This window comes from Protopterus annectens, chromosome 4.part1 (genome assembly GCF_019279795.1).
Source record: "Protopterus annectens isolate FY-2018-M chromosome 4.part1, PAN1.0, whole genome shotgun sequence".
Taxonomy (NCBI): domain Eukaryota; kingdom Metazoa; phylum Chordata; order Ceratodontiformes; family Protopteridae; genus Protopterus; species Protopterus annectens.
In genome coordinates, this window is record NC_056734.1 from 771852136 (window position 1) to 771879785 (window position 27650).

Below are 27650 nucleotides of genomic sequence, written 5' to 3' on the forward strand. Positions count from 1 at the left end.
ACGTCTGGTAGAGAAATAACACAGTTGTCATCTTTAAGAGGTAGTCACTGTAGCAGGAAGTTGAGGATAAATGAAAAGATGCATATCCTTTTATTCAGTGGTACAGTATTCTTTACATACGGGTAGTTCTCCAACTAATGACCCGACATCCGGCCAGTGTACAACAGCTTTTAGCTACTGGTGCAGTAGTCTTTACATATGGGTAGTTTTCTGCCTAATGACCCGACATCCAGCCAGTATACAAAAGCTTTTAGCTACTGCAAGTACGTGGGACATCACACACATGTTCTGTCAACGTCCGCCATAAAAGGATGTCTGCACATACAGTCCTTAGATCTTTTCTACCCCCATTTGGAATGTTTGACTCCTACATTGGTCTGCTGTCCGATTTCTTTGGTTGTGGATAGCTTTGAATAAAGTGCCCCATTGGGGATTTTATTCTTTGCTACTGTTTTTTGTAATTGGTTCATGTCATCCAGGAAGGACAAGTGTAGGTGTGGAAGGCAGATTTCAAATAAAGATAGCCATGACCTTTGTCTTTTCTGTTTAGGCCCCAGTTATGATCACTGTTCCTGTTCAATTTGTCAGGCCTTTGTTCCTAAAACTTAGAGAATCAGCATCTTAAACGTCTGGCTAGAGACAGTATAGAGGGTTCTGGGGGTCTTACGGCTGAGCTGAGTGCAAAGGAGGAGGTTAGCAAACATAGGCCTGAGTCCTCTTTGGCTGCGTCTCTTCCTGCAATGTATCCCTTGAGGTCAGTGAAGACCCCGTGTTGCATTTGGAGGTCAGGTCTGGTTCCCCAGTGGTTTCCTCATTGGAAGCTGCTTAGGAATCCGACCTTGGCACGTCCTCAGAGGCAGTGCAGACATCTGTTTCAGGTGGACAAGGGGAACCGTGACTCATTGTGCTTGAGGGCCCCAGGGATGTTCCTTCAACTCCTGCTAGGGATCTTTCATAGACCATTCTTGACGTTAGGCTTATGTCAGATTCCTCCACTTCTCCTCATGCAGAAAAAAAAGACTAGACACTCGGGGCCCTTCAACTCCTCAGTCTGGGATACTTTCTCGCAGGGTTTAATCAAGGCTCTGATGGCTTTAAAGCCTTCTTCTGCTGTTCCTTTTCCTTCTTTTACTTCCTCCCCTGTTCAAGGGGTTGGAGCACAGGTTCTCTCTGCAGATATTGATTCTTCCCCTGAAGATTCCTTAGCATACTCTATTCAAATTACATCTCCACTAGAATATGCATCTCCAGATATGGAATCTAATGGGAGCATTCCCCAGTTGAAGAGATTTCTTTTGAGACCATTAACAAAACGAGGGAATTTTTCAAATGGGACTGTTCATAAGTTTTTGAAGAGGAGAAGAGGTACTATGACCGTTTGCAAACAGAGGTTCCTTCTCTTTCTGCAGTGCATACTGTCCTGCCAGCTTTCCTGGATGCTTTTGTTTCCTCTAATTCTTAGACTCCTGCCCCCAAGAGGCCAGACAGATTTTACAAAGGTGCTTGATAATTGCAAGTTCTTCTAAGTGTCATTTAGCTGATCCAGTTATTATTTCTATAGCTTCTGACAAGTCTTCCCAGTTGTCTCTTTCTGCTAAACTTTTTCCATCTGATAAGGAGAGTAAAATTCTAGAGAGACTTGGTAAAAAAATGTACACGTACTCTGCTTTAGCAATCGGAGGGATGTATTACCAGACTCATATGTCTAGGTATTCCTTAGCTCTTCTGTCCCAGGCTTCTCAAGCTCTTGCTCAGTTACCAGACTCTGACATTAAAACTCTGGTTTTGTCTCTCTTGGCAGTTTCTTCACAAGCAGCTAGGTATTCCATTAAGTACAACTATGATGCTGTTGAAGAATCATCCAGGGCTTCTGGTTCTGGTTTTGTACTTGGGAGACATTCCTGGTTGAGGCTTCAACCATTACCTGATGACATTAAAGCTAAACTGCTAGATGCTCCTTTGGACAAGTCAGCTGTTTTTGGTTCTGCAGCTGCAGACTTATTTAAAACTCTGCAAGAAAAATGAAACGAACTTCAAGATTTGAAGTGCCTGTTCATTTCTCCTGTTCTAAGTTCCATTGGAATTTTCCTGTTAAGACATCTTTGTTAGGAGACCACTTTGCTCATTTTCTGCTTCTGGTTCCAGGTGTAAAAGATCTTATAGGAGGCCTCCTCAGTCTAACCCTACTGCTTCTGCTCCTGGCACTCGGCAGCCCTTTCAAACCAGGCCCAGCTCTCTCTGACTACCAGCAGCCTCTTCCAAGTCTTTGCCCATCTCTCTATTTTCCATCTTGGGTAATGATCTCTCAGGACTCCTGGGTTTTGTCTGTTATCCAACAAGGAAACTTAATGACTTGGAAGACTCTCCCTCTTTTCATGGGAATTCCACAGCCCCCTTCAAATCAACTGGATTTGTTTCCTGAGGTTCTAACTTGGCTACTGTCTCAAAGCACTATTCATACTGTGCCAGTGGATCAAAGAGGCAGAGGGCTTTACTCAAGGATGTGTCTGGCTTCCAGAAAAGATGGTCCTTTGAGACCAGTCCTAGATCTTTCTCATGTAAACACTTTTCTGGTTTTCTAGAAGTGCCATCCTTCCCCATACTGTTCTTACAAACTCTTTCTTCTAATTTCCCCTCCGTCTTACATGGCCTGTCTAGACCTCAAAGGTGCTTATCTACACATATCCATTCATCTTCTGTACAGGAAATATCTGCATTTCTTGGTGGGTTCTTTGCCTTGCCATTTGGTCTTTCCACTGCCCCGTGGGTGTTCACAAAATGCTTGGCCCCTGTGGTTAATCTCCTGAGAGTCCAGAGTATTCAGGTATATCCATACCTGGATGATCTTCTTTTCCTAGTTCCTCAGTCAAAACCATTGTCTCAAAACCTGCAGGTGGCCATTTATCTCCTTCAGACTCTAGGGTTCACCATAAATTTCAAAAAATCCTTTCTGACTCCATCTCAGGATCACATCTTCCTAGGGTGCAGGTTCAGGACAGAGCATATGATGGCTTTTCTTTCTATGGACAAGGCACAATCCCTCATTGCTTTTCCTGAAAACCTTCTGCCTCGTCCTTCCATTTCAGCCAGGGAGTATCTAAGTCTTCTTAGGTTCATGGCTTCCACAATTCCCATGCTGCCCTTTGCAAAACTCCACATGAGGAAATTTCAGTGGTTCGTAAAGTCAGTCTGGACACAGCATGCTCACCCTCTAGAGTTTCTGATTCATCTCCTTTCCTGTCTAAAATCAGAGCTTCTTTGGTAGATTCAGCAACTTACTGAATCCTAATCTTCTTCTTTTTCTGGCCCAGTTGTCTCACATCAGTTCACGGATGCCTCGGACATGGGGTGGGGGGCAAATTTTGCTTCCAAGAAGGCTCAGTGCTTTTGATCTTCATCTCAAAGGAGGGAGCATATCAAGGAAATGAGGGCTCTGATTCTGGCTCTACAGGCCTTTCATCCTCTTTCAGCCAGGCACTCTGAAAATATTTACAAACACCACTGTTTTCTGGTACATAAACAAGCAGGAGGGGGACCAAGTCTTGGAAATGGCAATGCAGTACAAGGTGACTTTTCTTGCGGTTTACATTCCTTTTGCTCAAAACACTGTAGCAGACTTCTTAAGCAGGTCCATGACTCAGACCCACGAATGGATGCTTCACAGGGATGTGTTTCTGGACTTGGTCCACCGGTGCAGTACACCTCTTCTTCTGGATCTGTTTGCATCCCCTCTGAACAAACAGCGTTGTCTATTTTGTGCCAAACTCCCACATCCTCTGTCTTGGAAGGTGGATGCCCCCCCCCCCTCTCTCTCTCTCATGGAAGAGGATGTTTGTTTCTGAATGACAGGCAAGTGGGGGGAATGCATAAAGTTCTGCTGAAAATTCAGTAGGACAAGCCAACAGTCTTGCTGGTGACTCCCTTTTGGCCAAGACTGCATTGGTTCCCTCTTCTGCATTTAGCCAAGGGCAACCATCACAAGTTACCTCACCGAATGGACTTGCTGACACAAGACAAGGGATCTCTGCTTCATCCAGATTTGTCAACCTTGCAACTGACCCTGTGGGTGATCACTTTTGATTCCTTTCAGGCTTTTTTTTCACAGGGCATGCTTTGGGTTCTGCAGGAGGCCAGGAAACCCAATATTAGAAAGTCTTACTTATCCACATGGAGGAGGTTTTCTATTTGGTGTCTTTCAAGGAATCTGGATCTATTTACTGTGGATATTCCAGTAGTTCTTTCTTGTGTGAATTATTTAACAGTGGTTTGTCATACTGTTCAGTGAAAGTTCACTGTTCTGCTATTTCTGCATGTCTACCATTATCCTTTAGCGTCGTTAAAGTTGTCCTACATATTAAACCTCCCAGGAAAACAGTTCCACCTCCTTGGGATTCTAAGTGTGTCTTAGAGAAGCTTACTGTGGCTCCTTATGAGCCTGAAGCCTCTGCTTCTTTAAAGTTCTGTAAGTGGAAAAACAGTGTTGTTGTTAGCCTGGACTTCTGCCAGGAGGGTTTTGGAGATTCAGGCTTTGATGGCCTCCCCACCTTTCTTGGTTTTCCACAAGGACAGGGTTTCATTGCGTACCAGTCCTATTACGCTTAAGGCGATTAATGAGGTATTTCTTAATATATTCAGTTACCCGCCTTTTTCCTTTCTCTTCAATCTACTAGTGAAGGGACCTTGCATACCTTAGATGTACTTAGCCTTAGTCTTATCTAAGTTGTCTGTCAGAAAATCTGATCAGCTTTGTTTCTTTCCATCCCAGGGCTCTGGGTTTGCCTGTTTCTAAACAGGCAGTTTCTCCTTGGATTTCCAAGGATATTGTGTTTTGCTATGATTTCCATGGTGTAAATGTCTTGCTGCGCCTGTTGGGGCTCATTCTAGTTAGATCTGTGGCTTCCTCAGGGTCATTCTTTAAAGGCCTAGATACTAATTCTATTCTGGAGGCTGCTACATGGTCTTCTGTGCTCACTTTCACAAAATAGAAGTTGCACATCATTTCTAGGTCAAGAGCAGGTTTTGTTAGAGCCATTCTCCATGGCTGCTTTGAAAATTCTTCGGTGCAAAGTTCTTCTGCTCCTTCCTCCTCCCAATGTTCCTACTAAGCTTTGGTACTGTCCCATATGTAAAGAACACTGTAACACTGAATAGAAGGACATAGAATAGTTATGTAAAGTCTTACCATAGCTATAGATGTCCTTCTCTATGTTGCAGCATTCTGTCCCTCCCTCCTTCCCCCCTGCATCTTGTGCCTTCCTTCCTTGGATGGCTTCTTCTTGATCCTTAGTTCTGGTGTTCCTTCTGGGGCATTTCAATTCTGAAGATTTTATGTGCAGATGTTATTTTATGGCTGACATTATCAGAACATATGTGTAACGTCCCACATACTTGCAGTAATTAAAAGCTGTTGTATACTGGGTGGACATTGGGTCGATGTTCATTGTGTTTCACTGTTGCAGTCCTTACAAAATGGGTTGTCCGGCTCCCTTTAGCCCACAGTCGGCCAGAATACCAAAGTCCTTGGTATGTGACGTCGGCTGGCTTCGGTTTAGGCCTGACTTCAGGACGTCTGGTACAAAAGAAGGCAGCTGACGCCATTTCCTCAGTCTTTCTTGCCGCGGAGCCCGAAGCAGAAGCATTTTGCATGAGTGCCAGTCGGCCGAGTACCTTCTTTTTGTATTCCGACTTCTTAGTTGAAGACATCCTCAGATAAGCATCGTTCAGTGTTGGGGTGCTCCCCAGATGGATCTCTTCTCATCCCCAACCAACCACCTTCTTCCAACCTGCACCAGGGATCATCACAACAAAGGGAGAGTGGATGCTCTTGTCCTTCCCTTGGACACAGCTCTCGATCTGTGCATTCCCTCTTCTGCCCAGAGTGCTGTTAAAAAGATAAGGGACGAAAAGCTAAGGGCCATCATTATAGCTCCAGACTGGCCCAGACAACATTGGTATCCGCTACTTCGCAGTCTCTCCCAGTCTCAGTCTTGGCATCTTCCCCTGATACCAGATCTCTTGGTTCAGGAGGGGGGAAAAATTCTGCATCCTCATCTTCAGACTCTGCATTTGGCAGCTTGGCTCATAATTTAAACCTTTCCCCAACAAGTGGTTGAGGTCCTTCGTGAGGCCAGGAGGCCTAGCACTAGGAAATCTTACGCAGATAAGTGGAAAAGATTCTCCATTTGGATGCAGACTAGAGGGGAAGACCCTTCTCAGCCTACTCTTCCTCTTATTCTTGACTATCTGGCAGGCTTGTTTAATGGTGGACTTTCCTTTTCTTATATCAAAATCCATGCTTCAGCTATTTCTGCTCATTGTTCCTTTGAGCATCCTATTTTCGCTCATCCCTTGATGAAACAGTTCCTCAAGGGAGTTAGCAATTTAAAGCCTCCCAGAAGGGTACCTACTCTGCTTGGGATCTCAGTTTTGTACTTGAAAAACTTACTCTGCCTTGTTCTGAACCAGCTGCCTCAGCAGACATGAAGTTTCTCACCTGGAAAACTTCCTTTCTTTTGGCTATTACTTCAGCTAGAAGAGTTTGAGCTGCAGGCCTTAATGGCAGTAGAGCCTTTTATCATCTTCCATGTGGCTCGGGTTTCTCTTTGAACTATTCCCTCCTTTATGCCTATGGTGGTTTCTAGCCTGACTCTTAACCAGTCTATCCACCTGCCTACCTTCTTTCCTAATCCTCAGAATAAAGGGGAAATGTTACTGCATTCCCTGTTTGTGCATAGACAGCTTAGATTTTACCTGGACAGGACTAAATCTTTTCGAAAGTCGGATCAGTTGTTGGTCAGTTTTGCTCCTGGAGCTCAGGGCAAAGCTATTTCTAAACGGACCATTTCTAAGTGGATTGCTCAGTGTATTCACTTCTGTTTCTTACAGCATGGCAAGGTAGTTCCTCAGAGTATTAGGACCCATTTTACTAGGACAGTCTCTACCTCAGCAGCTTTTTTAAGAGGTGTACCTACTAGGGACATACTGGAAGCAGCTACATGGACACTTTCACTAAACATTACAGTTTACCCTTGTTTTCCAAGTCCAGGGCTGGTTTTGCCTCTGCAGTGTTGCAGGGCATCCTTACCAACCCTTAAACAGTGGGTGTTCCTCCTCTCTTTTGTTATTTTTCCTGGGCTTTGGGATTTTGTAATGACTGCAACAGTGAAACACTGTGAACATAGTACAGTTGTGTACACTTACCATAAATGTAGATGTTCAAGTGTATTCACTGTTTCAGTCCTGGTCCCCCCCCCCCTTCCACCCCCCCTTTGTAACTAAGGCACAGACTGGATTTTCTTTTCTTGATCTAACCTTTTTTTGGGGGCTCCTGACAGTTAAGGCAAGAAAAACCGAGGAAATGGCATCGGCTACCTTCTTTTGTACCTGACGTCAGGCCTAAACTGAAGGCAGCTGACGTCATATACCAAGGACTTTGGTATTCTGCCCGACTGTGGGCTACCGGGAGCCAGATAACCCATTTTGTAAGGACTGCAACAGTGAATACACTCTAACATCTACATTTATGGTAAGTGTACACAACTGTACTTTAGGCGGAGGACTTACTCGTATGTAAAGAATACTGCAACACAGAAGAGAAGGACATCTATGGTTATGGTAAGAGTTTACACAACTATTCTTTCTTAGCATATTTTGGCATTACATTTTTGTGTACCCTTTTAACATTTTGTTTATATATTTTTTTCTAACAGGTAACTGTCCAATGGTACACATACCCGGTTTTACTTTTCCTGTTAGAGAGTACCTGTTAGAGGATGTTCTTGAAATGTTGAGGTCAGTAAATTGCTCAATGTTTTTCTCTGTTTTTTTATTACTAAATGTTAGACATTAATTGCATTTCATAGTTGGTTGTGTTGTTTGCAAGGTACATTTTTACCTTCTGGGAGGTTTAGCTGAAAAAGTTCCACATTATGATAACTGCAGTAGAAGCCTTAGCCATGGCTAAAAAAGTTGTATCCTGCATATAAGTTACAATGGCTGATCATCTTCAAAAGCTTCAACCACAGCTTCCATGTACCCAGACATTTATCCATCTCAAGCTGTACTGAGTGGTTTGGGTGCCTAGCTCCTAAGAGCTTTCCTGACTGGGCTTTGAATATCATCAGTGAGCTAACATTTTTTTATTGCTGAGCAGATAAGTTCCCATTAAGGAAAACGTCTGCGTTTCAATTTTAAGACCGTTTTTTTTAAATTAATGTAAGCTAGGGAAAAAGTTATTTATTGTCATGTAAATTTTAAACAGTTATCTTTTTACTATTTTCAAAAAAAATCGTAAAAACTAACCTAAACCTTTTTTTCCACTGGTAGAAGTCACTTCAAGAGGCTGGCGTAAGTGTTTAAAGTGATTTTCACAGCAAAGTTTGACGGGAAAGTAGCTTTTTTTTATTGCGTATCGATTAACTGATATCAAGCTTCCCTGGGAATCTAGCTTAGCTCAGGGTTTATTTCAGGGTCTTGGACCTTCCAGTTCAGCAGCTTCTAGTAAGAAAAACGGAATATTAATATTCTGAAGAGGTTCAAGATTTTGAAAATCAGGGTTTCTGCAGAGCTTTCTGTGGCTGGCCCTTTCAGCGATTCTAAAGAGTTGCCAGTCTGTCCTGCTCTGATGGCAGTTGGGGACCGTTTGGCTCTTCATCTAGAATCTTGGGAAGCCATACCCTCAGATGTGAGGGTGGGTGGAATCCTATTGAAATGTTACACAATTTCCTTTTTAGAAATTTCAAATTTAGGTCACAAACTTCTCCCAGACATTCCATCCATCAGACAGCTAGTAGTAGTAGAAATTCTGAAGCTACTGGCAGATTGAGTCATCCAAGAGATCCCATTAGACCACTAAGGATATGGGGTCTACTCAAGGTTCTTTCTTATACGAAAAAGACCAGAACTTCAGGCCTGGTTTGGACTTGAGCAAGAAGAATCCCTTCATGAAGTAGACCAAATTTTGGATTGTCATGATGTAGTCCATTCTGCCTCTGAGGAAGGATGACTGGATGTGCTCAATAGATCTCAAGGACACCTGTCATCCTATCAAGATAGGCATTCCAGGAGGTTCTTTCACATCGGGCTGCGGGCTGATCATCATCAGTTCAGAGCCCTGCCATTCTGTCTCATCACTGCCCCATGTAGGTGTTTACCAAGTGTGTGGTACTGGTAGCAGTCTGGCTGTGGCTGCAGGGATTTCAAGTCTTTCATGGGTGATTAGCTCCTCACTGCCCCCATGAGAGCTTCTCTAGTCTAGGCCCGGGACACCTTATGACCATTTGGGGATAACTGTCAGTTCTCTAAAGTCAAGTCTTCAACCATTCCAGACATGGGAGTTCATGGCCTCCCCACGGGTAATATCTGTCAAATTGTCAAGCTCCCAAGTTCGGGTCATTGGTCTTCAGTCCTAGGTAATATTTGTTCTTAACCTTACAAAACCGTTCATGCAGTTCTGAAACGTTTGGGGCACATTGCAGCCTCAACAGAGTTGATCCCCTTAGCGAGGTTCCACATGTGGGCTCTGCAGTAGACACCCGCAGTATGGTGGTCTTATTTGACTCGTCCAGTGGACTTTCCCATCAGATTGACAAAAGCACATTATGATCAAATTCGGTGGTGGTTACAGTTACCCTTAGTGACAAGCAAAATACCTTTTCTTCCCCACCCTTTGAGCACAGTCACCACAGATGCCTTTTTTCTTTCATGGGGGAACATTTTGAGGGAAGATGGTTCAGGGGTCCTGGTCTTCTTGGTAGGCCAATGTTCATTTCAATGTCCTGGATATGAGGGCAGTCCTCCTTGCCTTGCAGGCTTTTCAGGATGTCCTCCCTAGCGGTGTGATTTTGATCCAGACTGACTGTCTACTCGTCTGGTATCTGAACAAGCAGGGGGAGCATGTTCTTATCTTCTTTGCTGAGAGGCCTTGAGGGTTTGGCAGTGGGCAATGTCATCTCTGTGGTTTCTGATCACAGTGCACATCCCAGGGAGGTCCAACATTATAGCCGATGGTTTGAGCAGGACTATTCTTCCTCACAAGTGGTCCCTGAATCCAACAGCTGCAGCTCAGATTTTTGACACTGGGACAATCCATGTTGCAATCTTTTTGCTTCCCCCTTCAACACCAATTAAAACTGCTATTATGCCTTAGTCCCTGTCTGGAGCAGTCTCCTGTAGATGCTCTTCTGTACGTTTGGCCCTTGGGTCTCCTGTATGCATATCCTCCAGTTTTCTTGATTGTCAAATTCCTTCAGAAGGCAGCATGTTGCAGAGCAGCAGTGATCCTCATAGTTCCCTTCAGCTCTTATCAGGTGTGGTTCCCCTTTCTGTGGCCTCTTCTGTGATAACCCCCCCCCCCCACTCTTGGGTTCAGAATAACACTCTGGATCTCATTTCTCATCAAGTGGGTTAGGATCCTCCCAATCTTCAGTCCCTCAAGTTAAACACATGGTTTCCCCAGTTCCTTTGATAGCCAGGAATTTCAAGCTATCGGATAGCTTTTCGGACGAGCACACAATGCTGTCTACTAGTAAGGTGTACTGTAGTAAATGGAAGTGCTTTGTAGTATGGGCAAAATCTCAGGGGTTTGATCCTCTTTCCCCTCCCTTAGTCAATTTTAGATTTTTCTCACGGAGTAATTTAATTCAGGCTCTAGTTTTTCGATGACTAAGGTACAACAGGCACCCATGTCTAATTTACGTCAGTAGGAGTAACGTCCCATTGGCTGCTCTGAAAAATTTCCAAGGCATTTCTCAAAGGAGCATTTTTTTTTTGTGTCCTCCCACTTTTCGTGTTGCAAGTCCTTATAGGTCCTCCTTTTGAACCTTCTGTTACATCAGAACTGAAGTTGTTCTGTTGGGAAAACCTTGATGTCCTTCAAGGATGCATCTGCAGTCCTAACATATGGGTTGTCCTGCCTCAGGCAGCCCTTCGGTCGGCCGGATTCCAAAGTCTGGGTCTGGCCTCGGCTGATGTCGCACTTCACCCGACGTCACCGCTGCTGGGGTATAAAGGCATCAGCCGACGCCATTTTCCCCAGTCTTTCTTGCCGCGCGGTGCCCGAAGCAGAAGCTGTTCGCAAGTGCCGGTCGGTCAGATCCAGAGATTTCTACTACCGAAGACTTCTAAAAAGCTAAGTACCCCGTTGGGGACTCTTTCTTGCCTCAGCCGATGTCAGACAAAGTAAATAATTGTTTAACTTGTGGGAAACAAATACCTCATAAGGATTTCCACTCTTACTGCCTTCCTTGTTTAGGCCCAGACCACGACGTATCAGCTTGTCTAGCCTGTGCTTCCTTCAACCGACGGACGCTTAGACGTCGGTCGGAGTTTGCAGAGGAGTTTTTTGGTCCTGCTTTTGCATACAAAATGCCGTCGGAGACTCCGACTACACAATTAGCCAAAAAGCGCAAGGAAAAGGACCGACACTCGCGGTCCGCGGTTTTGGCTGAAACCACGGTTAGGCCAACCGTGAGTGTCTCTGTTTCGGCTGAAACCGAGTCCTCGGTTCTTCCTTCGGCCGAAAGCATGCCTCCGATAGCCGAGGCCTCACAGAGCTTGGCTGAATCTGCTACTGAAATTACCCCTGCAGAAGCAGGCACCCAGGATTTGTCAGACACTATTCCTTTAGACATATCTACCCCTGCACGTGGGGCTGCTAGACCCCCTGCTTCTATGTCTATTAAGGCTTTTTCCAGGGCTAAAGCAGCTAAATCTTCTAAGGCCTTACCTGCTAAAACTCCCTCACACAGGCCTACCTCTAGTTCCCAAATGCTCAGCCTGGCTGAGGATCTCATTTCTTTGATCAGGGGATCCCAACCTCACCCAGACAGGGCCTCTCAACCTCCTCCAGATAAGAGGCCTAGGACTGAACCCCCAGAACCTGTCTCTACAGACTATTCTTCGGATGACTCAGATATTTCAGACCCTCAGGAAGGCCCATATTCTCCTTATGAGGATTCTGATGCAGAAGACTCCATTCCTTCTGCTTCTCCTCCTGAAGAATTTTCTTTTGGGGAAACCTTACATGCTATGAGGGAACACTTCCAATGGCAGGGCCAGGATTTTTCAGATTTAAGGAAAAGGCTAAGGACTTTTTTACACTTACCACAGCATAGGCCTTTAGCCATTCCTCCAGTACTAACAGTTGTTGATGATGCATATAATGATGCCTGTACTGCCCCTGATTCTCTTCCTCCGGCCCCTGCCAAGCCTGACAGATATTACAGGGTCCCGGACACACACTACCATTTGTATAAGGCTCCTGTTGCAGACCCTGAAACCATTTCACAGGGCCCTAAAGGTGTGGCAGCTGCCTCTGCCAAAACCCCTCTCCCCTCTGAAAAGGAATCTAGAGCATTAGAGAGATGGGGTAAAAAGGTTTATACTTCTGCTACTCTTTCAGCCAGGGCCTTAAACTGTCAATTTCACATGATTCAGTACCAGGAATTTTTGTTAGACCAGCTAAATAAAAAACTGTCCTCTCCTGAACCTATAGACCGCAAGTCCCTTCAGGATTTGGTACATAACTCTCAGCAGGTCAGTAACCATTTCTTAAAATGTGGCTATGATGCACTGGAGGCTTCCTTTAGATCAGCTATGACTGGAACAGTGATTCGAAGACATGCCTGGTTAAAAGAACAATCCTTACCAGACCATGTTAAGTCAAAACTCCTAGATGCTCCTATGGAGAAACAAAGTTTGTTTGGCTCCCCTGCACAGGAGGTTCTAAAGAAGGTGGAAGAAAAAGCAAAATCTGTCCAAACAGTCAAGGATTTCTTACAGGTCCAACCTCCGAGGTTTAGCAGAAATTGGCCTTCGAAGAATTGGTCCTTTCCAGACACCTCCAGAGCACAGAGAGGCAGAAATAGATGCCCAAGAGGCAGAGGTCAATCCAGGGGTGCCTACAGGGGACGTCAGTGGCAACCTACCAACCAGAGAAGTACTGCCACAGATTCAACTACAACCACTTCCACAGGACAGACTCAATGACTTCTCTCTGATTCCGCCTACCAGGGAACAACTGGAAGCACCCTTGGGTGGGAAAACTAGCCTTATTTTCCAACAACTGGCATTACATTACAGGAGACAAATGGACTTTACAAACAATAGACAAGGGCTACAGGTTTCACTTCCACACTCTACCAAAAAAGAGAGGAATGCCAAACCTACCACCAAGCCAAAAAACAGACGCTCTAAGACAAATCAACAACTTACTAAGGATGAGAGCTATAGAAAAGGTACCGCCTATGGAACAAGGCCAAGGATTTTACTCCAGGCTTTTCCTTGTACCAAGAAAAAAAATCAATGGAGACCTATTCTCGACTTGTCCGCTCTGAACACATACCTCATTGTTCCAAAATTCAAAATGCTGACCCTCCAGCAACTTCTTCCCATGGTGGGCAAGGAGTCTTGGCTGGTGACTCTAGATCTCAAGGAGGCATACCTGCACGTCCCTATACGACCAGATTGCAGAAGACACCTCAGATTTCTTGCAGGATCAGAGCATTATCAATTCTCAGCATTGCCCTTTGGCTTATCTACTGTGCCCAGAGTATTCACGAAATGCCTGGCATCAGTAATTGCTCATTGCAGGCTTCAGGGAATTCAAATTTACCCATACCTGGATGACTGCCTAATGCAAGCGGACAACAAGGCAAAACTAACAAAAGATTTGGAAAAGGTCATACAACTGTTGCAAGCCTTGGGATACACAGTCAACATGCAAAAGTCAAGACTAGTACCATCCCAAAGGATAACATTCTTGGGTGCAGAACTGGATACATCCACTCAGATGGCGTTTCTCACAGAAGAAAAACAAAAACAACTACCAGTCTATTTCATGACATTAACAACACAAACTCAGCTTACTGCAAGGAAAGTCCTGCAAGCCCTGGGTTACGTGGCATCCTGCATAATATTGATTCCGCATGCCAGGCTGCATATGAGAAAGTTGCAATGGTACCTAAGGAATGTATGGTCTCAACACAAGCACAGTCTAGAAGCCCAGATTCCAATAATTCCATGCCCAAAGCAAGAATTCCTGTGGTGGGCTCAGGCCTGTCAGTTGAACAGAGGACTGCCTTTCCACAAACCTCATCCAAGCCAGACCATCACCACGGGCGCCTCAGACCTAGGCTGGGGCACACACATGGTGGACAAGTGTATACAAGGCCTATGGACCCAAGACCAGCTGAATCTACACATAAATCTAAAGGAGATGCTGGCAGTGAAACAGGCGATCCAGGCATTCAGACCATTCCTTCAACAAGGTCACCTACTGATAAGGACGGACAACACCACAGTCATGTGGTACATCAACAAACAGGGAGGTACACACTCATATCCTCTATGCCGGATGGCAATGGACCTGTGGAATGTGGCCCTGAATCTCAACATTCAACTTCAGGCCAGATTTGTACCAGGAAAAGAAAATTCACTAGCAGACATCTTAAGCAGAACTACTACGGATGCTCACGAATGGATGTTGCATCCAGATATCTTCAAAACCATAACAAAGAAATGGGGACTACCAGAGATAGACCTGTTCGCCTCCCCACACAACCACCAATTGAAGAAATTCTGCATAAGAGCATACCACCCACTTGCTTGGAGGGTGGACTCCCTCTCCTTCAGCTGGAAAAACCTGACAGCATATGCATTCCCACCTCTTCCTTTGATGTACAAAGTCCTACTGAAGATCAAAGAGGATCAGCCAAGGGTAATCCTGATAGCTCCAGACTGGCCGAGACAACATTGGTACCCGCTACTGAGAAGCATGTCTCGGACACACGCATGGCCTCTACCTCTATGTCCCTTACTTCTAACACAGAACAACTACAAGATCCTACATCCAAACTTGAAAACACTGCAGCTAGCTGCTTGGAATATTGCATATGACAAAATAACCCAGATTTATCTCAGAGGGTTAAGGACATTATCCTGGAGGCTCGCAGACCCTCCACAAGAAAAACTTATTCAGCAAAATGGAAAAGATACCTCATTTGGAGTGCAGCAAAGGGAGAAAATGTCTCATTGGCAAACATAGCACACATCCTAGAATACTTAGCAGAACTGTTCCACAATGGCCTGTCCTACTCCTCCATTAAGATTCATGCATCAGCAATTTCAGCAGAATACAACATGGATCCTCCTGTCTTCTCTCATCCTCTACTCAGGCAGTTCTTGAGAGGAATCAAAAATGTAAAGCCTCCAAGGAAACCACCTTTACCTACATGGGATCTCAACTTTGTGCTGGAAAAGTTAACACTTCCCCCTTTTGAACCAGCAGCAACAGCAGATTTACAATTCTTGTCTTGGAAAACTGCTTTCCTGCTAGCAATCACTTCAGCAAGAAGGGTATCTGAGTTACAGGCATTAATGGCAGTACAGCCCTTCCTTATCTTCCATCAGGATAGAGTGTCTCTGAGAACTAACCCTATCTTTATGCCAAAAGTGGTCTCCAGAGTATCATTGAACCAAGCAATTCATTTACCTACATTCTTCCCCAACCCACAGAACAGGGGGGAAAGACTGCTACATACCTTGGATGTGCACAGACAATTATGCTACTATCTGGACAGAACTAAGACCAACAGAAACACTGACCAGCTTCTGGTAGCATATGCAACAGGAATGCAAGGAAAAGCAATTTCAAAACAGACAATCTCAAAATGGATAGGAAATTGCATTTGATTTTGCTACTCTTTTCATGGAAAGACAACTCCTGAAAATATATCAGACCTCATTCCACAAGAGCTACAGCCACCACTACAGCTTTCCTACGAGGAGTGGCTACCAAAGACATTTTAGAAGCTGCTACTTGGAGCTCCGTGCATACATTTGCCAAGCATTATAACCTTCCTTTATACTCCAGATCCCGAGCAGGTTTTGCAACTGCTGTGTTGCAAGGGATCTTGACTACACCATCTTTATCTTAGTGCCTCCTCCCCCAGTTTGGCTATGGTATTCTACCCATATGTTAGGACTGCAGATGCATCCTTGAAGGACATAGTACAGTTTTGTACCTACCATAAATGTAGATGTCCGATAGGTATGCATCTGCAGTCAGGATTACCCACCCTCCTTCCCCTCTGTGGTATTCCTAGGGTACTTACCCTCTTTTAGCTAGCTGGGGGAATCTATTGTGGTGTATTTGTTTGTATATATGTATATATATATATTTTTGCTCTCTACTGTTTGGAATTATTTGCATTTATCCAAATTTAGCCTTCCTAGAGGGCACCTGGCATCTGGGGCAAGAAACACTGAGGAAAATGGCGTCGGCTGATGCCTTTATACCCCAGCAGCGGTGACGTCGGGTGAAGTGCGACATCAGCCGAGGCCAGACCCAGACTTTGGAATCCGGCCGACCAAAGGGCTGCCTGAGGCAGGACAACCCATATGTTAGGACTGCAGATGCATACCTATCGGACATCTACATTTATGGTAGGTACAAAACTGTACTTTTCTGGTGGCTGTTACCTCCACCAGGAGAGTATTCGAGCTACAAACTCTGGATGTTCCACAAAGATAGGGTTTCACTTCACATGGATACTTTTCTCCCCAAGGTAGCCACTTAAAGTAATTTGAATAGGTCTAATTCACCTTACTGTATTTTTCCTAATTTCTTAAACAAGAGTGAGTACTTGTTGCATTGTTTGGATGTGCATAGGCAATTGAAATTTTACCTGGACTGGACAAAATTCTTTAGAAAATCCAATCAGCTGGCTGTTTCGTTTTTGAAATCTGAGTAGATGTATGTCTAAAGTGACATTATCCAGATGGTGTCAGACTTGTATTTCTTTGCTTACACCTTGAGAGGCAAGACTTTGCATTGTAAATCCCAAAGATCACTGCACTACAGATGTTCTTCGTCTCACATTGCTGCAGTCATAACCTGTGGGTAGTCCGCTGTCCTCGGTCGGCCCAAATAACAAAGAGGCTGGCGTCGGTCATGGACGCCCAGAGCTGACGTCAGTACGTAGTAGTACTTAAGCGCATGACCGACGCCATATCCTCAGTCTTTCTTGCCGCGTGGTCCGAAGCAGAAGCAGCGTTTGCAAGTGCCGTTCGGCGTTCTGAAATTTTCAATTATCGAGTTTCAGACCGAAGACCAAGTTTGGCTAAGTACCCCATTGGGGGAAATTTTTGTCTTGCCTCAGTTAATCCGGATGTCAGAAAAAGTTAATAATTGTATTTCTTGTGGGAAACAGATACCTCATAGGGACTATCATTCTCTCTGTATTCCTTGCTTGGGGCCTGAACACGACGTAGTCGGGTGTCGCTTTTGCGCTAGATTTAATAAGCGCACCATTAAATGAAGATTAGACTGTGCCAGGCTTGTTTTCGGTAAGCGGTGTAACTACAACATGCCGTCGGATCCTCCGACGCCCGCTACCGCTAAAAAACGTTAAGATAAATCTTTAAGGTCTAAACCGGATGAGTCGTCCGTTGCGGATGCCGATTCTATGGAACCTCCGGTTGAATCTGTGGATCCGGCCGAGGTCTCGGCTGAATCCCAGGGGGAACCTTTACTTTTGCAGGAGTTGGCCTCTCAGGAGTTAGGCCAGGCCGAGGGTGCTTCTCAGGTATCTGTAGTTCCATCCTTACTAAAGGTTATTAGGCCTTCTACCTCAGTGGCTAAAGGCCATGCTAAGGCTAAACCTGGTCTTACTGGTACTGGCCATAGCCCTAGTTCTTCAGCTTCTGTTCCTAAAAAACATATGTTGAAAATGGCAGAGGATTTGATTACTTTGATCAGGGGATCTTTGCCCCCCCCCAGAGAAGAGGCCTAGGGTGGAGACAGATTTAGAGGGAATGGAGCATTCTTCAGACTACTCTGAGTCCTCAGCTGAGGATATTCAGGATTACCCTCCCTATTCAGATTCGGATGCAGAGGATTCCTGTCCTTCTGCTTCTCCTCCAGAGGATTTTTCCTTTTCTGAAACTTTACATTCCATGAGGGAACATTTCAAGTGGGAAGGTCAGGATTTTTCAGATTCTCGAAAAAGGCTTAGGGAATTTTTGTTTTTACCACAACATAGGCCTTTGGCTATTCCCCCTGTCTTAGATGTTGTTCAGGATGATTTTTCTGAAGCTTCACTTAATCCTGATTCTTTACCCTCTGCCCCTGTCAAGCCAGACAGATATTACAGAGTTCCAGAAGCACATAAATATTTGTATAAGAGTCCTAGAGCTGACCCGGAAACTATTATTCAAGGGCCGAAGGGTGTCAGGGCTTCTGTGGTTAAGGATCCAGTTCCTTTGGATAAAGATTCTAGAGCGTTGGATAGGTGGGGGAAAAAAAGTGTACACCTCTTCTACGTTAGCTATGAGGGCTTTAAATTCCCAGTTTCATATGCTGAAGTATCAGAACTTTTTGTTAGGCCAATTGAAATCTAAGGTGGATGCTTTATCTGAGGGTATAGAGTGTAAGGAATTGCAGGAGTTGGTTCATGCTTCAGATCAAGTTGGAAAACATTCTTTGCAGTGTGGTTTCGATGCTCTTCAGGCTTCATCCAGGGTGGCTGCTACTGGTTCAGTTATTCGTAGACATGCCTGGCTTAAGGATCAAAATTTGTCAGAGCATGTTAAAGCTCGGATTTTGGATGCTCCTCTTCAATCTGAAGTTCTTTTTGGTTCTCCTGTGGAGTCAGTTTTGAAAAAGATGGAAGATAAAGCTAAGTCTATGCAGACAGTCAAGGATTTTTTGCAGGTGCAGCCCCCTAAGTTTAGCAGGAATTGGCCTGCTAGAGGATGGTCCTACCCTTCTTCGGATTTTCAGTTTAAGGGCAGGTCCAGACGTGGTAGAGGCAGGGCTCACGCTCAGGGTTCTTTCAGACCTAGGACTTGGAGTTCTCCTGCACAGTCTTCTGGTGAGGGCAGGGGTCAGCCTTTTCGTAAACAGACCCAATGACCTGTATCTTCAGATGCCAGATCCTTCTTTTCTGGCAGCTCCTCTAGGAGGAAAGTTGGCACTTTTCAAACAAAACTGGCATTTGGTCACCCAGGACAAACGGGTGTTGGAAATAATAAATCAAGGTTACAAGTTTTACTTTCACACTTTTCCTCCTTTCAAAGGCATGCCGGATGTGCCTCCTCAGCAAAAGCTGGAGGCTCAGGAGCAAATTTCTTTGCTTTTACAGAGGGGAGCTATCCAGGTGGTACCTCCGTCAGAAGTAGGCCTAGGGTTTTATTCCCGTCTATTCCTAGTGCCAAAGAAAGGAAACACTTGGAGGCCAATTCTGGATTTGACCATTCTCAATACCTACCTAGACATTCCAAAGTTCAAGATGTTAACATTACAACAACTTCTGCCTATGCTAGGCAAAGATCACTGGATGGTAACCCTGGATCTCAGAGGCCTATCTTCACATTCCTATCAGGCCCAGCTGCAGGAGATTCCTGCGATTTCGGGCTGGTACTTCTCATTATCAGTTCTCTGCATTGCCCTTTGGTTTATCTACTGCGCCCAGGATGTTCACAAAAGTTCTGGCTCCTGTAATAGCTTTCTTCAGACAGAGGGGAATACAAATTTATCCTTATCTGGACGATTGCCTGATTCTTGCTCAAGACAAAGACAAGTTACTTCAACATCTGCAGTATGTAATGGCAGTTTTAAGGTGCCTAGGGTATTCTGTGAATGAAATAAAGTCCAGTCTAGTACCCTCTCAGGACATGTGCTTTCTGGGTGTGAGACTGAATACAGCTTCTCAGATGGCTTTTCTGACCCCGGACAAACAAAGAACTCTTCACCTATACTTCCAGCAGTTATCAGTACTGTCCAGGCTGACTGCAAGGACAGTCCTTCAAGCCTTGGGGTTCATGGCATCTTGCATTCTAGTACTTCCCAATGCCAAACTGCATATGAGGAAGCTACAATGGTATCTCAAAACTGTATGGACTCAACACTGCCACGATTTGGACACTGTCATTTGGATAATACCTTGCATCCAGAAGGAATTCTTGTGGTGGGCGCAGGAATGTCATCTAAACAAGGGACTCTCTGTGACCCGACCAGAGGCGAGTCGGATCATAACGACGGATGCCTCGGACTTGGCTTGGGGAGCACACTTCAATGGGAAATGGATTCAAGACACGTGGCCTCCCAGACTACAACATTTGCATATCAACATGAAGGAGATGTTAGCAGTCCAATTTGCCCTGATGGCCTTCAAGGACCTACTTCAACCAGGACAGGTGTTGATTCGAACAGACAACACAACAGTCATGTGGTACATCAACAAGCAGGGGGGAACCCATTCTTACCCTCTTTGCAGACAAGCAATGATATTGTGGGAGACTGCTCTGAGTTTGCACATCACTCTTCAAGCACGGTTTCTGCCAGGAGCACAGAACTCCCTAGCAGATGCATTGAGCAGACAAATTGTGGACCCCCACGAGTGGAAATTGGATCCTCAGGTATTCCAACAGTTGACAGTGGCTTGGGGAACTCCAGACATAGATCTATTCGCTTCTCCACTAAATTTCCAACTACCAAAATTTTGCACAAAGATGTTTCACCCAAAAGCTTGGAAAGTGGATGCTCTATCTTTCAGTTGGAACAACCTTCACGTCTATGCTTTCCCTCCTCTGCCTCTCCTTCCCAAGGTACTCTTGAAAGTCAGGCGGGACAAGCCTTGCATGATTCTAATAGCACCAGATTAGCCAAGTCAGCACTGGTATCCTCTGCTGAGGAGTTTAATTCAGGAGCCTCCTTGGCCTTTGCCACAGATTCCTCACTTGTTGTCCCAGTCAAGCAATCATTTGCTCAATGTCAGGGTGCAGTCCCTGCATCTAACAGCCTGGCGTATTCTGTTTTAGAGCCTGTGGGGTCTCAGCTTCCTCAACAGGTTTTAGATGTCATTTTGGAAGCCAGGCGGCCCAGTACTAGAAAAGTTTATGCTGATAAATGGAGGAGATTTTTTCTTTGGAGCACAGCAAAGGGCTTTAATGTCTCAGTACCTAATTTGAGTTTTACGCTACAGTACCTTACTGAATTACTAGACAAGGGTTTGTCATTTTCCTCTGTGAAGGTTCATGCTGCAGCCATTTCTGCTCACTATGATTGTGACCCTCCTTTATTTTCTCATCCTTTGTTTAAGCAATTTCTTAGAGGGGCAAAAAATATAAGACCCCACGAGAGCTCCTACTCCTTCCTGGGATCTCAATTTTGTGTTGGAGAAGCTTACTTTACCTCCTTTCAACCTGCAGCTACGCCTGAGCTGAAGTTTTGTCTTGGAAAACTGCTTTTTGTTGGCCATTACCTCTGCTAGGAGGGTCTCTGAATTGCAGGCACTCATGGCAGTTGAACCTTTTCTGGTATTCCATAAGGATAGGGTGTCTTTGCGTACTAACCCTACTTTTATGCCTAAAGTGATTTCTAATGTGGCCTTGAACCAGTCTATTCATTTGCCTACTTTTTATGCTGATCCCCAAAATAAGGGGGAAAAAGTCTTGCATTCTTTGGACATTCACAGGCAGCTACGTTATTATTTGAGCAGAACTAAAGAGTTCAGGCAGACTCAACAGTTATTTATTTCTTTTGCTCTGGCTTCTCAAGGGAAAGTTGTTTCAAAGCAAACTATTTCTAAGTGGATTGGTCATTGTATTGCCTTTTGTTATTCTCATCATGGGAAGAATGTTCCTGCTGGGATCAGACCTCATTCCACTAGGGCTACTGCCACATCTACTGCCTTTTTGAGGGGGGTAGCTACTAAGGATATTTTGGAAGCAGCTACTTGGAGTTCAGTACACACTTTTACTAAGCATTACCATCTCCCTCTCTATTCCAAGTCTAGGGCTGGGTTTGCCACTGCAGTTTTACAGGGCATGTTAGCAGCTCCTAATGCTTTTTAGTTTGTCAGCCTCCCTTTTCCTTTGCTTTGAGATTCTACCCACAGGTTATGACTGCAGCAATGTGAGACAAAGAACATAGTACAGTTTTGTACCTACCATAAATGTAGATGTTCGAGGATCCACATTGCTGCAGTCCTATTTTCCCTGGGGTTGCTGTTTTTTTCCTTTGGGATAATTGTTATTTTCTCACTTGTGGTTGTTGGGTATTTACTATTTTGGCTCTGGCCTTTCCTTTTTAAGGCCTTCTGACATCTGGGGCAAGAAAGACTGAGGATATGGCGTCGGTCATGCGCTTAAGTACTACTACGTACTGACGTCAGCTCCGGGCGTCCATGACCGACGCCAGCCTAACTCTTTGGTATTCGGGCCGACCGAGGACAGCGGACTACCCACAGGTTATGACTGCAGCAATGTGGATCCTCGAACATCTACATTTATGGTAGGTACAAAACTGTACTTTATGGCTACTTTTAGTAGTAGCCCAGGCAGGTATGACCCTAGCCCTGAGTAGCGTACTGCCATCACCCAGAATGATACCACAGTACAAGGACAACATGATTGATTTCAATAATTGACTAAGCTTCTGGTGTCATTCTAAGGGGATCCAGTATCTGTCTGCCTGGGATGACATGATAGACAAACCATGATGCTTTGCCAGAGATGGTCTGCACCTGTCACCCTTGGGATTCTGGATACTGGCTAAGGCTCTTGCCACCCCTATAGTGGCTTTTTTAGGCAAGATTCAAATGACAAATTCACCGCCGTAACTGGTACAAGCAAGCAAAATCTGAGGGTAATGCTACATTACCTTCCCCACCCTTTGAACACAGTCACCACAGATGCCTTTTTTCCTTGATGGGGAAACATTTTGAAGGAAGATTGTTCAGGGGTCCTGGCTAGGCTAGAAGTCTAAACCTCATAATGCACTCACTCAAGGCACTCCTTAAAATGGAGAACATCGACATCTGTGCAGTGACAGAGACCTTATTCAAGGCTCCAGAGAGCACTCCTGCATTACCAGGCTATAATTCATACCACACCTATCGGCCACCTAACCTGGACCGAAGCACTAAAGGTGGAGGCGTGTCCATATTTATTAATTATATCCACACCTCCAGGCTAGTTGCTCAGCATAATGCATCCGAGGTTATCCAAGTGCAACTAACTCTGGGCAAGACCCGCAATCCAAATTGTAGCTTGCTACAGATACCCCACCATGCCCCAGGATTCCCACTTCTCATTTCTTGATACACTGGAAAATATTAGGGTACAACCTAACACCCTAATAATAGGTGATTTCAACTAACCCACCATTAACTGGGAAAACTACTCATGTACCAACTCTTGTGCTCAACGTTTTCTGGAATTCATAAATTCCAACGCCTTGGATCAATTTATCCACACCCCCACCAGGGGCAGCAATATTCTAGACCTGGTCATTACCAACATGGGCAACTGGTGTTCCACACCAGAGGTCAAATCCTCGTTGGTCAAATCCGACCACAAGGAAATCACCCTAGACATCCACATCCCACCCCACCCCACCCCCTTAGGGAAACCACCGTAAAAAAATTTTCCAAAGCCAACTTCACGCTTCTTAAGACAGAAGCGGCAAACTTTACGACACTCATGCTGACGGACAGTAGAGGTATGACTGCTAAATCCTATACAATTGCACTTTATAAGCACTTACTTACACAAGTGCATGGATCATGTAATCCCTAACAGAACCAAGATGCTATCCTCTAAAAAGGGAAGCCAATCTGGAGGTCCCCTGCCTTAAGTGTACAACAGAAGAAAGAAACTGTTGCAAAAAAAGAGTAAAATCCCATGATTGGAGGAACTCCGTGGTCAGCCTCAGTAAGAAGCTGAGATCCCTCATAAAATCCTCCAAAGCTAGTTACGAAAACAAAATAGTCACTGATTCTAAAGACAACCACAAAGCATTCTATAGCGATGTCAAGAATCTCAAGTGGCAACACTCAGTTGTGCTCTGAATTACAGCACAGTGGCACTAAATATACAGAACCAACTGATATTCAGTGCTAACTTTTCCCCCTCTTTCATCCCCTAAAGGGCCCATCTCTATACTGGAAGAATGCAAAGTTCCTGTAATCATGGCTGCACAGGTAAAAAACACACACTCCAAAGCCAAGAACACAGCATCCATGGGACCTGACAACATCCCAGGCTGCGTTTTACATGAACTACAGAACGAACTGGCACCCCACCTAAGTACCATGTTCAATCATAGCCTCACCTCAGGCTTTGTGCCCACTGAATGGCGCACAGCAACGGTTATTCCACTCGACAAAGGGGGAGCCACCACGGACCCCGGGAACTACTGCCCCATTAGCCTGACGAGCCTGGTCTGCAAGGCTATAGAATGTATCATCATGGAACTTATAAACAATGACATTGGTAATCTCCAAACTCTGGACCCTACCCAGTTCGGGTTTGTAAAAGGCTGATCATGTCTCCTAAACCTGATAGACTTCTTTGAAGCGGTCACCAAAGTCGTAGGTGAGGGTAAGGTGGTTCACACACCCTATCTAGATCTTGCCAAGGTTTTTGACACCATCCCCCACTCTGGAATTATAGATAAACTCACTAAACTAGGTATAAATCCCTATGTCACAAGATGGGTTGACAACTGGCTCACTGACCGAACCTGCACTGTGAAAGTAGCAGACTCTAAATCCAACTTCAGACCAGTGACAAGTGGAGTACCACAGGGTTCAGTCCTAGGTCTTCTCCTGTTTGTACTTCAGAGAAGTAAATACCAGGCTAACACAGAAGGTCTTTGGCTAACAAAGTTCGCAGATGACTGCAAACTAGGAGCCACAATCAAAACTCCTAATGATGCGGACATCCTACAAAAGGGCCTCACTGAGACAGATGCCTGGTGCCAAAGCCATGGCCTCAAGCTCAGTGCCAAAAAGTGCATCGTCATCCCTTTTGGTAAAAACTCTGTACCCATGAACTACCACATAGGTTGTAGTCTACTTAACACCGAAAGTGTGATAAGAGACCTTGGGACACAGGTGGACAGTAGTCTCTCCTTTGATAATCACATCGCCACAGTAGTCAGGAAATCCTTCTACGTGGCACACCTCATCACAAAAGGTTTCTCATCCAGGAAAAAAGAGGTCATTATTCCCCTTTACTCATCACTCATTAGACCCATTATAGAGTACAACGCCCCTTTCGGTACGTACCTGACAAGACATCTACAACAACTGGAAAGGCCACAGAAATACCTCACAAAGAAGATTACCAGCCTCAAACAGATGCCCTATACAGACCATCTCAAAAAAACTCCAGCTTTACTCTTGTCGCATATTGCCTACTCAGAGGCGATCTCTGCCTAACATACAAAGCAATGCCAAACCCAGAACTGTTGGACATGCTCCACTTAAAGAAATCCCAATCCTTCCGAGCTACACTCTCTAGGGACCTAAACCTTGTCACCACAATAAACAGAACATGCTGGAGGGATTGACTCTTGTCCCAGAGACTTCCCATACTCTGGAACAAACTACCTATGTATATCAAACAAAGCTCCTCATTAGCACTCCTCAAGAAAAATCTTTGATGACTGGATGGGAGATAGGAAATTCACCCCGGGGATCACTTCTGTGGCTCTGCTTGACAGGGGCACAGGAAAATAATTTTCTTGGGTGGCAAAAGCCAGGGTACCATTTGGCTTGGCTTATATAGGCCCTACGGCCAATAGCCTAGTACCTACCTATGAACAGGTACTGCTCCAGGATTCAATCTAAAGGAGAGAACACATCTCTGCCTTCACTGCCTCTAATCCTGGATTACTTAGCAGATCTTCTCCACAGAGGCCTATCCTTCTCCTCCATTAAGGTACATGCCTCTGCCATTTTGGCTCATTACAACACTGAGCCACTTCTCTTCTCTCACCTACTTATCAAACAGTTCCTGAGAGGGGAAAACAACTTAAGGCCGCCAAGGAGCGCACCCACCCCTGCTTGGGACCTTAACTTTGTACTAGAAAAGCTTCACGCTTCCCCCCCTTGAACCTGCAACATCAGCAGAGTTAAAATTCCTCTCTTGGAAAACAGCCTTTTGCTTCTGGCCATCACTTCAACTAGAAGAGTGTCTGAGCTACAACCACTTGTGGCTGTGGAACCCTTCATTATTTTCTATGCTGACAGGGTTTCCCTCAGGACTAACCCTTCCTTTATGCCTAAAGTGGTGTCCAATGTGGCTCTCCACCAATCCATCCATTTGCCAACTTTCTTCCCTAATGCTCAAAATAAAGGGGAAAAGATCCTGCACTCCTTGGACGTACACAGACAGCTCAGATTTTACCTTGATAGGACTAAGCCCTTCAAGAAATCTGACCAGTTACTAGTCAGCTTTGCACCAGAGGCAAAGGGCAAGACCATTTCAAAACAATTAATTTCCAAGTGGATAGCACACTGCATCCATTTCTGCTACAAGCACTATGGGAAACCAACCCCTTAGGGGGTCAGAACACATTCCACTAGGGCAACCTCTACCTCTACAACATTCCTCAGGGGAGTCCTACCAGGGTTATCCTGGAAGCTGCTACCTGGAGTTCTGTTCACACCTTCACCAAGCATTACCACCTGCCTATCTTTTCCAAGTCCAGGGCGGGTTTTGCAGCAGCAGTCCTGCAAGGCATAGTAGCCAGCCCTAACTCTTCATGACTGCCTCCACCCTTCTTCAGCTTTGGGAATCTACCCAAGTGTGATGACTGCAGCAGTGAAACATGAAGAACATAGTACAGTTGTGTACACTTATAATGTAGATGTTAAAGTGTGTTCACTGTTGCAGTCGTAGTTTTCCTCTCTCCAGCCCCCTTGTTTCTCTCTGTCCTGTCTATGGCTTTTACTCACCCCCTTCAGAGGTATTGGTATTTACTTTTTACTGGTGGTGTTTTCCCACCATAACTTAGCTCCCTATTTTGGGGGGCTCCTGACATTTGGGGCAAGAAAAACTGATGTAATGGCATCAGCTGCCTGATTTTATACCCCTGACAATCTGACGTCAGTCCTGGAGTGACAGCAACTGATGCAGAAATACTAAGTCTCTGGTATTCGGACCGACTGAGGGCTACCTGCAGGCAGATAACCAAGTGTGATGACTGCAACAGGGAATACACTCTAGCATCTACATTTATGATAACTGTACACAACTGTACTTTTGTGATCTTGCTCAAGTTGAAAATGTTATCCCTTCAAAACTTCTTGCCTCATGTCCTAGTTAAGCTTTTTAGTAACAATATATTTAAAATCTGCCTGTCACATTACCACAGATGCAGATTTCAAATGTTTCTTAATGTTTTCTGACTCTGGATCACTTTGGCAGTCATCTGCAATACCCTTTGGTCTATTCATTGCTAGAAGGGTGTTCACAAAGTGTCTAGCTCTGCCCATTGCAGATTGCAGGGTATCCATATGTGTGTGTGTGTGTGTGTGTGTGTGTGTGTGTGTGTGTGTGTGTGTGTATATGTGTGTATATATATATATATATATATATATATATATATATATATATATATATATATATTTTTTTTTTATTTAGATGACTTCCTTATCTTTGCATAGTCTTTCAAAGTGCCAAGAATCTCTCTTGGGTAAGGGATTCCCTGCACAGGCTGGTATTCAAAGAAGAATAGTCAGATGTATTTTCTGTATTTTTTGGGGGGGTGCCTTCTGGACACCTCAGTACAGCACAGTTTTCTTCCACAGGGAAAAATAGGTCTTTCTGTGTTTTCCTCTGACTTCCATCTTAGCAAG

At 44.8% G+C, this 27650-nt stretch overlaps 1 protein-coding gene across 1 annotated transcript in view; it reads left to right on the plus strand.

The window, feature by feature from the left end:
* Positions 1-27650, plus strand: part of DHX36 (DEAH-box helicase 36) — a gene marked incomplete in the record, with an annotated part of 1900459 nt that overhangs the window by 292372 nt on the left and 1580437 nt on the right. Inside the window, 1 exon segment of the mRNA XM_044070516.1 lies at positions 7710-7791. Coding sequence (XP_043926451.1) covers positions 7710-7791 — 82 coding nt within the window.